General features: G+C 37.6%; 1 protein-coding gene across 2 annotated transcripts in view; it reads right to left on the bottom strand.

The window, feature by feature from the left end:
* The window catches only part of LOC134851606 (uncharacterized), a 113,303-nt gene extending 107,174 nt beyond the window's left edge, over positions 1-6,129 (bottom strand). Inside the window, exon 1 of one of the 2 annotated variants that reach the window (XM_063867755.1) lies at positions 5,870-6,129. In XM_063867755.1, coding sequence (XP_063723825.1) covers positions 5,870-6,027 — 158 coding nt within the window. In that variant the 5' untranslated portion in view covers positions 6,028-6,129. Of the gene's footprint in view, positions 1-245; positions 487-5,869 lie in introns of those variants that run through there. The other variant, XM_063867754.1, reaches the window with a different exon arrangement.
* Positions 6,130-17,421: the final 11,292 nt, after the last annotated feature.

Raw genomic sequence — 17,421 nt, 5'->3', positions numbered from 1 at the left:
TGTCACTTGTGTTCGGTTGCAACTACAACCGAAAATTTTTCAGAAACTAAATTTAGAAAGAAAAAATCAAAATTTTTGGTTTATGGGAAACACTTATCATACAATTGTCATATATGGAAAAATGCTCATCATAGAGTTTTCATACAATTTTCTGTACGTATGGAATTGTATGAAATTGTATGAGAAGAAGTTTCTCATATATGGAAATTGTATGATAAGAAATTTTGGTCAACCCGGGAGTATACCTTGGTATGCCATTGCCATCATAAACATCCAGCACAACTCCCCAGTGTTTAGTGAACGATGGCACCAAGTAAGCAATTGCGGCAGCTGCTAATGGCTGGGACGACGTTAAGTTTTTTTCTACCACACTGTACGATCTAACTTGTAAACTCGCTGCCATATTATTAATGTTAAGGATAGGAAAAAAATGATAGATTTATGTTAGTCAAATGAATTCTCTTTGCTTTAATCTAGTGTTTTGTGTTTCTATCGACAGAGCGAAACAAAATTGAATGCGAATCTGTAAACCAAAATGTCGACAGAGCGTCATAGCTCGATTATAACGCTCTGTCGACAGATTGAGTTATGCATTTACTTTCACTACATTTTTCCATTTCCAGAGAAACACAAAACACAACTAGTAAAAAGCGATTGAATTTGTTTCTCAGAAATAAAGAGTAAAGAGCGATTAAATTAGTTACTGAGAAATAAAATCGGCAGAAAAAAAATGGGGCAGAGCGTCATAGTCTGATTATAACGCTATGTCGACAGTTTGAACTATGCATTTGCTGTCACAACAATTTTTCTATCTCCAGAGAAACACAAAGCACATACAGTAAACGTAATTAAATGTATTTCTGAGACAGAAAGAGTTCATTTCTTCTCGATTAGAGCTGAAAAATATCAGCGCATTGATTTAGTTTCATGATGTATGTGATAGAACTGTTTTTCACCTACCCGGGGAACCTTTCATCTAAAAAGAAGGAATCTCTATGAAACTTTTGCTTCGTGGTAAATTTTTGAGCTCAGATGAACGAAAGTGTGACAGATATCTTACTTTTAGAGATTTGATATCGACCGAAAAAAAATAACCAATATGATTTAATTGAGTAATACTTTTGGTGTGAAAAAGTTTCGGCAAGATACAGATTATATTCGATTTGAAGAGTTTTTGTATGAGCTAAAGTCAAATATAATCGTTTAGAAGAGATTATAATCTCTTTAAAAATATCACAATAATAATCAATTATGATGGTCAAATGGTGGAATTCCTCATAGACGAAGGACCGAATGCGCGTCAATCAAAAAATCAGCCAATCAGATTTCAGTAAACTAAAATTTGGAAAGAAAGTAAACATTTCCAGGGACTGAATATTGATATTGGCCGAATTGGAACAAAACTTTATATTTCAAGGGTTTCGTTATGAAAGAAGCAAAATATTGCTTCATTCAACTGAATGGCAATTGTTTCTTTTTAAAAAATGACTTTCGGCTAATTTTGTTTTCGGTTCTTCGCTCACGAGTTTTTTTCGCTCATTCGGTCTTTCGCGCATGAGAATAGCCCCCTGTCAAATTACCAACATAATCAGCCGTTATAGTCGACAACTTACGCCTAAGCTCGGGTGCGAGTTGTTTATTTGTAAAGTTATGGGGGTTCATTGATTAATTGCCTATTTCGACAATTTGTGACAATAATTAATGCGCGATAATTTCGTTTTATTACCGCGTGAGCGGCGATTTAATCGGTCTTGGAAAGTAGTGCCAATTTGAATTGAGGCATCATATTCGGTCTGTTTAGAACTTTGCTTTATACGAAACAAAGCGAACATTTTTCAAACATTTTTTTTCATAGCGAACATTATTCTATAAAGCGTAAGAAGCAATCGGAACTTTGACTGTGTCGCCTTGATACGAGCATTTTGTTTGTTCTAATTATAAGAGTGCATGACTCCAAATTCCGCCCTTTGTGCTTAACATGGCGTCGAAAGACACAAAAATTCAGCTTGTTTTGTGGTTACATAGGAATTTTTTGCGAATATAATAGCAAATATGTAATAAAAAACTCACACTCGCACGAAAATAATTTTTAAAGCTTCAGACTAAAAATTACTTTTCAAAACTTTGAGTTTCAGACTTTAAAAGAGGTGAAGGTGATTTACAAAGCTGAAGCAAAATGATCAAAAAATGCACACCAGACAGCTCTTAAAACAAAGATAAAATCATAAAAAATATCGTCTTGAGATCAAGTTCTGCTATCACAGGTGTCTACGTCCACTCTGTCGACAGTTCGAACTATTGATTCATGTTCACAGCGTTCTCCATGTCGACAGATAACAATATGCAAACAAAATAACTTCTCTGACATCAGATTAATCTATAAATTGAACAGGGCAGTGAAAACTGTTTTTTGATTGACACGCTTCACTCAAATTATGCTTTGAGGTTCTAGCACTCTTTGGTGACTGTTTTGTAGCAAATCAATTTTCTAGTAAAATCAAAACAATTAGCAAGTCGGAACAACAATTTCAAACTCGGCATTGGCAAGAAGCGAGCGACCGCTTGCTCCGCTGCACTTCCTTCATCACGGATGTAACTGTGCGCTATCAGTGTTTGTCGGTAATTTTGATTATTTTTCCGACTTTTGATACAAAAGTAACGGAACATTTGTGCTCGGGGTGGGTTGCTTTTCTTCAGACAAATTTCGATTTTTTAACTAGCCATTTTTGACGGAATTTTTTTATATCATTCAAAAATTAATGGTTGTCCTGAGCTTAAATTTGAAGAGATAATTCACCTGTGATTATTTTTTGTAAATTTATGGGGGTTTAAAGATTGCCATTTTGGCTAATTTGGGACAATTAATTTCATTTAATTTTTTATATTATTACTGCTCCATTATTTCATTTAATTTTTTATGTTATTAATGCTCCATAAACCTTAAAAGGCAGTCGGAACATTCAGGGCTTCGCCCTGATACGACCAGTCTTGTTATCATTTTTCTGGTCACCATGATTACTTTTTGTGAGAGTATAAAGTATCCTTAAAAATATCTAAATCCAAATTATTGATTAACAAATCAATTATGGCAAATAAGCTTCTTTCAACCAATTTGGAACGATTTCTAAGACGGATTAAATCTCGCTTACGCGTTTATAGCGCGAAAAATATCGCGCATTAATTGTTCCAAACTGGCTAAAATGGCAATCTTTAAACCCCCATAATTTTACAAAAAATGATCACAGGTGAAATTTTTTTTCACATTTAAGCTCAGGACAACAATATTTTCAAATGATTCACAAGCATTTTGTCAAAAATGGCTAGTTAAAAGGTCGAAATTTCTCTGAAAATAAAAACCTCACCCGAGCACCAATATTCCGTTACTTTTGTTACGAAAGTCGGAACAATAAAATGAATGAAATAAATCAATTTTGAATCGATTGAAATTGATCTTAGTTTGAAAAGCGAAAGTATTTTTCTGATCGATTCAAAATCCATTTCGATCTCTCATTAAAACCAGAAAAATAATATTGCATCAATTCTAAATCGAAACAAGACTGTTCGTCTATCAAGGCAAAGCCCTGATTGTTCTGACTGTCCCTCAATTCATATCCAATAGATTTTGTGGAAAAAAAATTGAAAACCCATACGTTTTGGATAATATCTAAGTGTAATGTTCGTACGAAGGTAATACGACTAATTAGCTAACCTCAATTCAATATGGAACCATTTTGTTGCGCGGGATAAGTCACCACGCATACATAATGAGCGTTATGCTCTCAGCATAATGAGCGTTACGCCAACTTTCGAAAAAACGGAATATTCATGCTCGGTGTGGTTTTTTTATTCAGTCAATTTTCACCGATCGATGTAATAATTTTGAGCAAAAGTTTTTATTCCCCATTGAAGATATCAACTTCCCGAGTTTAATTATTAAAAGGAATATCACTTCCGCCACGCATACATAATGATCGCTCTCAGCAGTTTTCAAACCCCCAGAACTTAACAAAAAATAAAAGGAACTGAAATATCTTTTTATATTTGAACTCAGGAAGTCAATATCTTCAATGGGGAATGAAATCTTTTGCTCAAAATTATTATTTCGATCGGTGAAAATTGACTGAATAAAAAAACCCCACCGAGCATAAATATTCCGTTTTTTTTTCGAAAGTCGGAACAAAAATTACCCTTTTTTATCCCCATGTAGTTTTGTTTTTGTATTTAAAAAATTGATTCAAGCACATTTGAATCAAGTGTTGTTCATTTTTTCAAACCTAATTTACACAACTTATAATTTAAAAAGGTACATTATGATTTTCAGTATATTTTTGAGCTGATTTTTGAAATGAAAAGAAACTACGAGATTAATTAATATGCAATTTTTGATATGAATAGCCATTAAACATTTTTTTTATTTAAGCAAGATCCCTTAGATTGCAGAATCTTCCAGGTATCCCCTTGTTAGGTTGCATTCAACTCTTCAAGGGCAATTCTTCTTTAAGTGACTGCAGCTCACAGTTAAACAGACGTAGATTTTTTTGAGTACAAAATTTTGATTATGAAATCTTTGTAGATTAAAAAATGATTGAGAATATGTCGAAAACTGCTTTTGAGTCTACAGAATTGATCTTATTACAACCCAAAACCTGATTGAAACCGAATTTGGCAAGTCTTGGAGAGATTTAACTGGTTATCAAAATCCATCCAAACCAATTTTTTAGATACTGAAATTGGTCCAATATTTCCTGAATGAATTGATTTAAATCGCTTTAAATTCCATTTTAGTTTCTAAAACTAACAAGATTTATCAATTTGGGTCCGATTTAATTTAATTTATAACGGATATAAGTCGATACAATTCAATTTTGTAGTGCGGGCACCCTGAAACTAATTGAAAAACTTGTGAACATATATTGAGCTGCTAGCTCGGGTTGACCTCCATACACCGAAAATGCTTATCATACAATTCCATACATCAAGTGTGTGGGAAAATGCTTGTCATGCACAATTTTCATACAATTTTTAAAAATGGTTAAAAAACTGGTAAAAACTCATTTCTGTGGCTGTTTGATTCTTATAAAACAATCTGGTGATAAAAAACTGGGGTTTTCGTTTTTTGAAAAAAATGCTTATCATACAATTCCCATATATGGAAATTGTATGACTGGCATTTTTTTGATGGCGACACAAACAAATTTTCAAGTTATTTTGAAAATTTGGTCCAAAAATTTTTTTGTTTTTTTTTCAACCGCAAATCGATTTCTAACGCAAACAAACATTTTTCGAAAAAAAATTTTGCATGCAAAATTTAATATTTTGTGTGCATAACGTAGTCCTGGATACGATAAAATTGGCTTTTATTTTCTTTTCACTCGATTTTTTTTTCAAAAACGCTTAAAACTCCTCTTTATTTTGTATGGCGTTTATGTATGCCTTGATCAATGTCTGATAATTTGAAAATTCAAAAATCTAATATAATCATCGTTAAAAAGTTTTGCCAAAAAATATAAATTTGTTACTTTTGTTATATCAATTGTGAAAGACAGCCAAATTCAGGTCGCGTTTTCTATGCATTGTAAATGCAAGACCGTCCAATCTTTGGTGTTTTGAGTAACCAAGGTCTTTGTCACTTGTGTTCGGTTGCAATTACAATCAAAAATTTTTCAGAAACTAAATTTAGAAAGAAAAAATCAAAATTTTTGGTTTATGGGAAACACTTATCATACAATTGTCATATATGGAAAAATGCTCATCATAGAGTTTTCATACAATTTTCTGTACGTATGGAATTGTATGAAATTGTATGAGAAGAAGTTTCTCATATATGGAAATTGTATGATAAGAAGTTTTGGTGAACCCGGGAGTATACCTTGGTATGTCATTGCCATCATAAACATCCAGCACAACTCCCCAGTGTTTAGTGAACGATGGCACCAAATAAGCAATTGCGACAGCTGCTAATGGCTGGGACGACGTTAAGTTCTTTTCTACCACACTGTACGATCTAACTTGTAAATTCGCTGCCATATTATTAATGTTAAGGATAGGAAACAAAATGATAGATTTATGTTAGTCAAATGAATTCTCTTTGCTATAATCTAGTGTTATGTGTTTCTATCGACAGAGCGAAACAAAATTGAATGCAAATCTGTAAACCAAAATGTCGACAGAGCGTCATAGCTCGATTAAAACGCTCTGTCGACAGTTTGAGTTATGCATTTACTTTCACTACATTTTTCCATTTCCAGAGAAACACAAAACACAACTAGTAAAAAGCGAATGAATTTGTTTCTCAGAAATAAAGAGTAAAGAGCGATTAAATTAGTTACTGAGAAATAAAATCGGCAGAAAAAAATTGGGGCAGAGCGTCATAGTCTGATTATAACGCTATGTCGACAGTTTGAACTATGCATTTGCTGTCACAACAATTTTTCTATCTCCAGAGAAACACAAAGCACATACAGTAAACGTAATTAAATGTATTTCTGAGACAGAAAGAGTTCATTTCTTCTCGATTAGAGCTGAAAAATATCAGCGAATTGATTTAGTTTCATGATGTATGTGATAGAACTGTTTTTCACCTACCCGGGGAACCTTTCATCTAAAAAGAAGGAATCTCTATGAAACTTTTGCTTCGTGGTAAATTTTTGAGCTCAGATGAACGAAAGTGTGACAGATATCTTACTTTTAGAGATTTGATATCGACCGAAAAAAAATAACCAATATGATTTAATTGAGTAATACTTTTGGTGTGAAAAAGTTTCGGCAAGATACAGATTATATTCGATTTAAAGAGTTTTTGTATGAGCTAAAGTCAAATAAAATCGTTTAGAAGAGATTATAATCTCTTTAAAAATATCACAATAATAATCAGTTATGATGGTCAAATGGTGGAATTCCTCATAGACGAAGGACCGAATGCGCGTCAATCAAAAAATCAGCCAATCAGATTTCAGTAAACTAAAATTTGGAAAGAAAGTAAACATTTCCAGGGACTGAATATTGATATTGGCCGAATTGGAACAAAACTTTATATTTCAAGGGTTTCGTTATGAAAGAAGCAAAATATTGCTTCATTCAACTGAATGGCAATTGTTTCTTTTTAAAAAATGACTTTCGGCTAATTTTGTTTTCGGTTCTTCGCTCACGAGTTTTTTTCGCTCATTCGGTCTTTCGCGCATGAGAATAGCCCCCTGTCAAATTACCAACATAATCAGCCGTTATAGTCGACAACTTACGCCTAAGCTCGGGTGCGAGTAGTTTATTTGTAAAGTTATGGGGGTTCATTGATTAATTGCCTATTTCGACAATTTGTGACAATAATTAATGCGCGATAATTTCGTTTTATTACCGCGTGAGTGGCGATTTAATCGGTCTTGGAAAGTAGTGCCAATTTGAATTGAGGCATCATATTCGGTCTGTTTAGAACTTTGCTTTATACTAAACAAAGCGAACATTTTTCAAACATTTTTTTTCATAGCGAACATTATTCTATAAAGCGTAAGAAGCAATCGGAACTTTGACTGTGTCGCCTTGATACGAGCATTTTGTTTGTTCTAATTATAAGAGTGCATGACTCCAAATTCCGCCCTTTGTGCTTAACATGGCGTCGAAAGACACAAAAATTCAACTTGTTTTGTGGTTACATAGGAATTTTTTGCGAATATAATAGCAAATATGTAATAAAAAACTCACACTCGCACGAAAATAATTTTTTAAGCTTCAGACTAAAAATTACTTTTCAAAACTTTGAGTTTCAGACTTTAAAAGAGGTGAAGGTGATTTACAAAGCTGAAGCAAAGTGATCAAGAAATGCGCACCAGACAGCTCTTAAAACAAAGATAAAATCATAAAAAATATCGTCTTGAGATCAAGTTCTGCTATCACAGGTGTCTACGTCCACTCTGTCGACAGTTCGAACTATTGATTCATGTTCACAGCGTTATCTCCATGTCGACAGATAACAATATGCAAACAAAATAACTTCTCTGACATCAGATTAATCTATAAATTGAACAGGGCAGTGAAAACTGTTTTTTGATTGACACGCTTCACTCAAATTATGCTTTGAGGTTCTAACACTCTTAGGTGACTGTTTTGTAGCAAATCAATTTTCTAGTAAAATCAAAACAATTAGCTAGTCGGAACAACAATTTCAAACTCGGCATTGGCAAGAAGCGAGCGACCGCTTGCTCCGCTGCACTTCCTTCATCACGGATGTAACTGTGCGCTATCAGTGTTTGTCGGTAATTTTGATTATTTTTCCGACTTTCGATACGAAAGTAACGGAACATTTGTGCTCGGGGTGGTTTTCTTTTCTTCAGACAAATTTCGACTTTTTAACTAGCCATTTTGACGGAATTTTTTTATATCATTCAAAAATTAATGGTTGTCCTGAGCTTAAATTTGAAGAGATAATTCACCTGTGATTATTTTTTGTAAATTTATGGGGGTTTAAAGATTGCCATTTTGGCTAATTTGGGACAATTAATTTCATTTAATTTTTTATATTATTACTGCTCCATTATTTCATTTAATTTTTTATGTTATTACTGCTCCATAAACCTTAAAAGGCAGTCGGAACATTCAGGGCTTCGCCCTGATACGACCAGTCTTGTTATCATTTTTCTGGTCACCATGATTACTTTTTGTGAGAGTACAAAGTATCCTAAAAAATTATCTATATCCAAATTATTGATTAACAAATCAATTATGGCAAATAAGCTTCTTTCAACCAATTTGGAACGATTTCTAAGACGGATTAAATCTCGCTTACGCGTTTATAGCGCGAAATATATCGCGCGTTAATTGTCCCAAATCGGCCAAAATGTCAATCTTTAAACGCCCATAACCTAACGAAAAATAATCACAGGTGAAATGTTTTTTTTTCAAATTGTTGCTCAGGACAACAAATTTTTAAGTTTTATAAAAAAAACTTCGTCAAATATGGCTAGTTAAAAAGTCGAAATTTGTCTGTAGAAAAAAAAACCCACTAGAGCACAAATATTCCGTTAGTTTCGTATCGAAAGTCGGAACAATAAAGCAAAATGTTGCTCATCTTAGATGGACACGATGTAGCTAAGAAGCGTGACACAAAATCTAACGCAGACTGATGAAAAAAATTGGGAGATATGGTGAAACAAAGCGGAGCTACAGAATATTACACTAGTCAATTTTTCATACCATCTCTGTGTCAACTCTTCCAGAACCTATGGTAGCCTAACTGAGTTTTTACTCAGTCTAACTGAATAAGTAGCGCAATTTATTTTATCCTGACTGAATAAGTTAACCTTGATCGTTCTGCACGAGGAAGTTTCAGCTCAAGAAAGGTCATTGCTTATTATTGCCTGAATGTGAGCAGGATGCTCCAGTATTTAAATTTGCTACGTGTTTGAAAACGAAATTGGAAACAAAAACCCAAATATCCCACCTTTTCTCTGTAGTTTGTCGTTTTCAGTAGAAACTCAACTAACGGAAAGATCAAGTCAGCTATCGGGCGTTGTCTGACCGAGAGCAAGAATTTACAGACCATCGGGGAGGTGGATATACAAAAATTGGATCCCTAACATAAAAACACGCAACAAAATTAGCACACTCATTAAGAGTTCAATTGTGGCCTGCATCCAAAAATGCCCATTTACTTCAAAAGAGTGGAGATTATCAAAAATTAAAGGGCAAGACGTTGCTTCAAGACCGAGTGTAACTGGTCAAAAGTAAGATAAAAAGCTGCGATTCTTATATTGACTAAAGTTGGTCGGATGCTTCGTGATTTGCTCGACAAAGGATGCAGAAATAATACGAAGGAGTTAACAGAGCCCTGTTTTGAAGCTCATATTGCCTTAACAGCAAAGTGGTACGAGTGAGGGCGGTGTTATAGCGTTTAACTCGAAAGCTGTAGGCAAGTAGGCAAATTGCAATCGGCATTGAATGCCGAACATGAAAGAGGCTGAGGATAATGATGCGACGGAGATAAACGGGGCTTTAGTGGGGGAAAAATTTAATTTTCATCTATCAACTTCAGGATAGCGTACAGTCAAATATTCGCCAATTCACTTTTATCATAAAGGTGGGAGGTCATCAGCGACGTACGAGTTTACAAGCCGGTTCAACGGGTCATAGAAATCTATCGCGATTGCCCGTTTAATAGGACTATATAATAGAAGCGACTAGTGGTACCGAAAACGCCATCAAAACTCTGATTGCCGTAGGAAAAAAACGCAGAAAAGAAGAAAACAAAAAAAATTCAAACCCCAAATAGAACAAGACTTGTAAATTCAAAAAATGTAGTATCTGTTTTATCTCAAGTTTTTCTATTTAATTAGTTTCCTTGTTTTATTTCAAGAGCTAATAACAATTGTCAAGAATAGTTTCAAAATTTTTGTGTTCATGAGTTTTTTGGAATGATTTCATTTTCTTCGTCGTCGCATATATATGCGTGCAACATATATATGCCTTGATGTTGTTGAAACTGTGCATCAAACAGTAGTGCAATTTACAGTCGGCCCTATTTTGCAATCGCAAAATAAAATTGAAAAATCGGGAGGAGTTGGGGTGGGGAGTCCCGTAGCTTAGTCCTAAGCTATGTCGAGTTGAGTGTGCTAGCTTGTCGAGTTGGCTGTCTAAGTTGAAGTCGTCGGTTGTCGAGATTAGGTTCGTAGGATGTCAAATTGAGGTTTCTCTGTTGTCCTGAGCTCAGTTCAAAATTTCGGCTACGGAAAAGAAAGTTAGATTCTGATTGAACGAGCAGGTCGATTGTTGCAGTTGATCATGTTCCGGAATAGAATTCAGATATGATGAATCAAGGAGATTGGCTGGTCGTTGTTTTCTGCTGTTCTTGTCGAAGAAAATCGATTAGTCGTTGTCGTTATCCAAGTAATTACAGGTTGAAGAAATCTGGTTGCACTCAGAAATTTATGTAGAGAAGATGAGAGCATAAACAAACATTGGAGTAAACATTGCGAGAGTAGACTTCTGGCAAAAAAGCTGTTGTTGCGTATCAGTTGTCGTTGTCATACGAAAAGTCTTTTTTGGCATCGGGTTATCGTCGTTGATGTATGTCGAAAATCGCCTAGGAAGGTAAAGCTGGCAGGCTTTTCCGTTTTTAGTTCTAAGGATGTCGGCATTATAGAGGATGCTCCAGTTTGATCGCTGTTCTTTGGCGCGGATTGTTGAGTGTAGAAGTCGGGACAAACAGGAGCGAGGCGTATTGCTGGTATTTGAACACTTCAACGGCAGGTTCTAACGTTGTATTGTCGTATTACATTGTCGGCTGATGGCATCGGCGATTCTATGCGACCTAGAGGCCATAATCCACGAGGAGTTAGGTCTCCTAAAAGCCAAACGGGTTATCCACTTGAAATAGGCGGAGTTTTCGAGGTCCATTTCAGTCGGAGAAGCAGAGTTGGGATGAACTCTTTCAGTAGGCAGTTCCACACATGGTCTGATAGTTGCTGTGCAAATTTCCATTGCTTCATCAATGTTAATGGCTTGAATGGCAAACATTCTTCCGAGAAGGAAAGGTTTAGGGGCCAGGGCTTCGATGTCGCACGGAGAAGACGATACAGTCGTGCTGGGTTGTTAATACATAAACAGTTCAATCTCGCACAACAAGGTGTCAAAAGTATCAACTGTGAGGGCTTTAGATCCAATGATGGCGTATAGAGAGTCTTTCACGCAACAAATGAGACGTTCCCAGACGCCACCAAAATGTGGTGCATAGACAAGGTTGAATTTCCAAAATATCTGGTGGTATCCAAAAAAATTGGTTCATCGATGAGCTGTCGAAGGTGGTCATCAAATTATTTTTCGGCTGCTGTAAAATTTGTTTCGTTGTCAGAGCAGATTTCTGAAGCGTGTCTCTTCTTGCAAAGAAGAGGCGGATGATAGGTCAGGGCACGTTTGTTAGTCCATACCGTTTGTTATAGGTGGTTGAATTGATTGACGCGAATGGTCCAAAAAAGTCAAGACCAGTTTGCTGAAAAAATAAGGGTTAATCTGATGGAAATTGACATGAAAGGAGAGGAGACATTTAAGGTTGGAGTCCATAGACGAGCTGGCGTCGGCAATCGTAGCAACTGTTATACTTTTTACGTATTCAAGATCGGGCTGAGAGAATCAAATAGTCAGCTTGGAGTGTGTTGCGTGTATGCTCGGGTGGGAAAGGCTCATTAGAGATGTGAGCATGTTGTATGAGGAGGGAAGTAGCTGGATGTTTTGCATCTAAAATAACGGGATGCTTTGAGCAATAGTCAAGTCTTGACTTTTGTAGTCTTCTTTTGGCTCGCATGGTTTTCGATTTAGGGAGAAAAAGCGATAAAGGTCGGATTCGGCTAGAAGTAGCAACGATATTTCTTTTCTGCAGATCTTTCAGCTCGTTCGGAAAAGAGTCCTGTTGTGATTTTTTGATGAAAAATTTCATTGTCGACTCGATGTCGTATGCGTTCAGGTTGATAATATGGTGTCGATTGTCTTCAGTTGTCGAAGGGGGTGAGATTGCTGAGGGTGAAAACTGAATTTGTTGACGAGGTGTCTGATTTTATTTTGACAAGGTTTCTGAAGTTACGAGGTTTCTGAAGTTGACGAGGTTTCTGATGAGGGGTTTTTGAGACTGATCGACCAATTGAAGATATGCTGGATGAGTTTCTCAACAGTGCGGCTGCAATAAGAGCAAAAGCTGTTGCGCGGAGAAGGCGGTTTCACTTCGAAAAGCGTTCGTAATTGATGCCGCAGCTGCTAATCGTGGGAGATTGGAAGTCTGTCATTTAGCAAGAATGACGCTGATCGAGCAAACACTTTTCGGTATCGCTGAAAACGCAACCATGTTGTCTGTCGCTTTCTTCAGTGTTTGAAGGAGAAGCTGTTTCAAAAGGCCGTTTGGGCTAAGCATATTCTGGCTGAAGAAAGAGATTTGGTCCACTGAACCAACGGCTGTTAAGGTTGAACTCTGAAAAGGGGATTTCAGGAGTTCCATCATCGGCTGGGTTGAGGTAACCTGGGCAGTGTTTCCACTGATTAGATTGGGTGAGCTCCATTAACTCTGCTACACAATTTACAACAAAAACTTTGTTTGCTATAGGCCCAGAGATAAGTGTGCTTTAGAGAGAAGCGTTGGTGTTGCTTGGTGAAACCAGCAAGACGTTCACCAAACAGAGCTCCTCGGAGTTCCAGTTTCGTGATGGTGTGTTGTTTCAACGGGGCTACGCGGGCCTTGCCTAAAGCAAACGTAACTTTTGGCTTTGTATCGGATTCCGTTGTGTAAACAAGGTAAGCTACTGAAGCAAGAGGTGCGTAAGAAGCATCTGAAAAATGTGCAACGTAATTTCTGAGGTCAACTGTGCGAATTAATGGCGAGGCACATGGAGCGGTTGAGGATTGTTGGCTTCTTGGAGAAGATCAAAGTGCTCGGGGAGCTCCTCTTTGGTAATTTTTTTGTCCCGTTTTAGTCTTTTTCTCCATATGTGTTTACTGTAGAACTCGGAGGTGAATTGTGATGGGTGCGGCGAAGCCAAGAGGGTCGAATATGGAGGATGAAGCATGCAGAAAGTTGCGCTGCGTGGCTTCTACCTTTTCAGATCCTGAATTTTCTTCAGCTGAAAAACTACTGAATCAGAGGAAATATTCCATTCGTCTCCCAACATACGTTTCCTCGTTTTTGGGTCATTCAATTCGTTGTGAGATATGGCGCGGTGTTGCTGAGGTATTGCACTTAAAACCTCTGAGTTTGTAGTGATCCACTTAGTCAGGTTTAAACTTCCCGGTGGCGAGTAATTTTTGTAAATCAGTAGAAAGTTGTAACATTTCCTCCACGGTGTTGGTTGACTAGAAGAAATCGTCCATGTAAAAGCTCCTGCCGATATGTTCTTTGACGTGGAGGTAGTCGTTTTTGTTGTCGTCACCACAAATTTGGAGAGGGAAGTTTGCACAAGTTGGCGAGCTTTTAGCACCAAAAAAGAAACGATTATACTTGTAAAAATCTTGCCAGAGAAGTCCAACTTGATACCTTCCTTCTGTGTAGGCGATAGTCTGCCGAAGGGTCTCAAGGACATGTTTTTTGTCTTTGGAGAGAGTTATCTTGGGACAGGTTCCGTAAGTTTCCATTCCCCAGGTGGACGCAAGTAGTCCGGAAAGGTGTGCGTCCTCGTTGTTATCGTTGATGTGAGAAGAGTAGGCACGGAAATTAAACTACCGAGTATGTCGGCTGTTGGACCACCAATTGTCCAACCATGAGGTGTGGAAAATGCAGGTGTTGCCTTTCCTGGTCCTTTTAATTTTGCTTGAGATGTAACAAGATCAATGTTGCCAGTTGCAATGAGAATTGAAATTGGTTGTTGTCGAAATCTGGAAAAATGATGTCCTCTAAATGGTTGTAACTGCTGCAGATGCTGTTGGGTTTATCGGGTTGAAGATTTTCTAGGTTCAGCTTGTCAAGCACCTAAGCACGTTTCACTATAAACTGTTCTTTGAGGTTTGCAAACGGGTGAATGGTCAATTCAACAGATCGTGCTTTGATTTGTTTCGAATCAAGATAATGATCAATGACGAATTCTTCTGTTTCGAGGCTTTCGTCCAACTGAAGAAAGCCGGATGTCGATTGTAGCAAATAACTGTCATTGCTTCCATTGTCAAGAAAGGCCTATGTGTTAATATAATTGTGTTTGTTGCGAACTGTAACAGCTACATAGAGCAGTGATGAGTTTGCGAAGCGTTTCTGCTGACGGTTGACTGAATTTTGTGGTCTGTCTGAAGCTAGTTGCTGCGGCGAGGTACTTGTTCTCAAGGTCTGCATTGATGGGATATTTCCGTTCTCGATAACGCCAAAAAACGGCAAGTAGGTTGCTTAGGAGGTCCAGTCCAGATAAAAGTATGTCGTTTAGGCAAGCTCTTTTGAATTTGGCTTTCGTGTTTGAAACTCCGCGGAGTGTTCCAGGCTTATTTGGATTCGTCACTCCGTGTTCTGGCAGTATCCATCCTGTTGAGGGAATTTCTTCAATTGGAAGTTTGCGAATGTATTACTTGGTCAAATCGTTTGTGATGGTGTCACGGTACATTGCAAGATTGTCAGGATCGTGGAGAAGGCGGGTTTTCTTCTTCTTGAATTGTTGAGCGGCAGTAAAGTAGTTGTTGGAAAGGCAGGCGTTCGGTTTCCAGAGAAGCCCAACTTGATACCTTCCTTCCGAGTTGGTGATAGTCTGCCGAAGGGTCTCAAAGGCGTGTTTTCCGTCTCTGGAAATGGTTACCTCCGGAGAGGTTCCGTAAGTTTCCATTCCCCAGGTTGACGCTAGTAGTCCGGAAAGGTGTGCGCCTTCGTTGTTATCGTTGATGTGAGAAGAGTAGGCTCGGAAATTGAACTACCGGGTATTTCGGCTGTTGGACCACCAATTGTCCAACCAAGAGGTGTGGAAAATGCACGTGTTGCCTCTACTGGTCCTTTCATTATTGCTTGAGATGTAACAAGATCAATCTTGCCAGTTGCAATGAGAATTGAAACTTGGTTGTTGTCGAAATCTGGAAAGTTGATGTCCTTAAGATGATCGTAATTGCTGCTAATGCTGTTGAGTTTATTGGGTTGGACATTTTCTAGGTTCAGTTTGTCGAGCACGTAAGCACGTTTCACTAGAAACTACTCGTTGACTTTTACAATCGGGTGAAGGGTCAATTCAATAGATCGTGCTTTGATTTGTTTCGAATCATGAAATCCATCAATGACGAATTCTTCTGTTTCGAGACTTTCGTCTTACTGAAGAGAGTCGGATGTCGATTGTATCAAATAACTTTCATTGCTTCCATTGTCAAGAAAGGCTTATGTGTTATTGTTTTTGTGTTTTTTACGAATTGTAACAGGTACATAGAGCAGTAATGAATTTGCGAAGCATTTTTGCTGACGATTGACTGAAGTGTATGGTCTGTCTGAAGCTAGTTGCTCCGATGAGGAAAAATTTTGAGCGCTGTTTCGTTTTTGCTATTGATGAATGCCGCTATGATGTTGTCTGCTGCAAGTGACGCTTGTTCGCTTCGAATTGCAATACTTTGTCCAAGACAATTTAGACAAAGGTTTCTTGAATATATAAGCTGTCGCGTATCGGCAATTGTCAAATCTTTATACTTAAGACATTGTGAGGGGTGATAATCCAGGTCAGAAAAAGCGCAAGGTGTTCGCCTTTTTCTAGTCTTTTTGTGTTCTCCGAAAATCGGTCCGCGTGTGTTTGAGGCTGGTTGCCGCAATGGTTGTTGCTTTGACGTTTACTGTTTCTTTGTTGACTTGACGAAGAAGGTTAGCTAGATGGGTCCATTGTAGTCGCTCAGAGTGGTGACGTTTGTTGGCTGCAAATTGCACGTAAATGCTGGAGTTCAGGTCGTTGGTGACTCCAAAAGTCTGAAACATTTCCCTAAGATTGCAAATGAAAGATGAAAAATCCATAAATAATTGCTTATATTGCATTGAAGGCATGCGTAATTGTTGTAGCTTGTTGATATAGTTGTTGACAATTATGTCTGGTCCTCCAAATCGTAGTTCGAGTTCCTGAGGAGCTGTTGCATACATAGCGCTGTGCATGAGTATCTGGCAATAGATTGATGAGCACGTCCCGTTGTCAATAACTGCAAGTGTGTTAGCTTTTCTGCGACGATTTGGTTGGCTGTGAACAGTAGCTTGGAATAAGCCGTACCACATGTTCCATTTCATCGGATCACCGTCGTACTTGTTAAGTTTGATCTTTGTTAGGCGTGATTTCTGTGTAATAGTTGAAGATGAAATTGGCGCAGTGTAAACTGCTGTGTTGAAGAGAGTCTGGGTTGTGAAATGGGTCGGAGGAAACGGTAGTGCGGCGAAACTATTCGATTGCGGAATAACTGTTGCTTGTTGCTATTGATTGTTTGACTAATTCTGGTTGTTTTTCACTGATGTAGACAAGTTTGCTATTGAAAACGATGGTTGTTATTGTCGAGTCGAGGTGACTGCTGATGAGTTAGTGCTGAATTCGATAAGAGCGCTTTGGTTGCTTGCAGCAGTATGAAGACTGGGTGCGTTTTGGTTGTTTGATTTGCGCTGTTGGTTGCTGCAGATGTTGCGTCTGTTGCATTGATATCTCGTTTGAGTAGTCTTCTGTAATCACTGCCAAGGTCGTCTAATTTGTCTTTAATTCCAATGAATGTTGACATGGGATTATCTGTCTGTGAGTCTTCTGTCGGATGGTCTATAAGGTAAGTCGTCGATTCCTCAAGCTGCTTTAAAAGTGAAGACGTCTCTGATTTGAATTCTGCTAGTTGAAAGTCGGTATCTTCTTCTGCGATGGCTTTAGCGATTCGGCTGAGAAGTCTTTCTAGTCGGTTGACTAAAAATTTACACTGTCCGGGTATACTTTTTGTAGGCATTCAGTCGTTGAACGCTAGTTCGATTGTGTTGATCGGAGTTGTTGATGCTGT

This window comes from Symsagittifera roscoffensis, chromosome 7 (genome assembly GCF_963678635.1).
Source record: "Symsagittifera roscoffensis chromosome 7, txSymRosc1.1, whole genome shotgun sequence".
Lineage (NCBI taxonomy): Eukaryota > Metazoa > Xenacoelomorpha > Acoela > Convolutidae > Symsagittifera > Symsagittifera roscoffensis.
The sequence above is the reverse complement of the archived record's forward strand: the minus strand, read 5'-3'. Positions and strand labels throughout refer to the sequence as shown.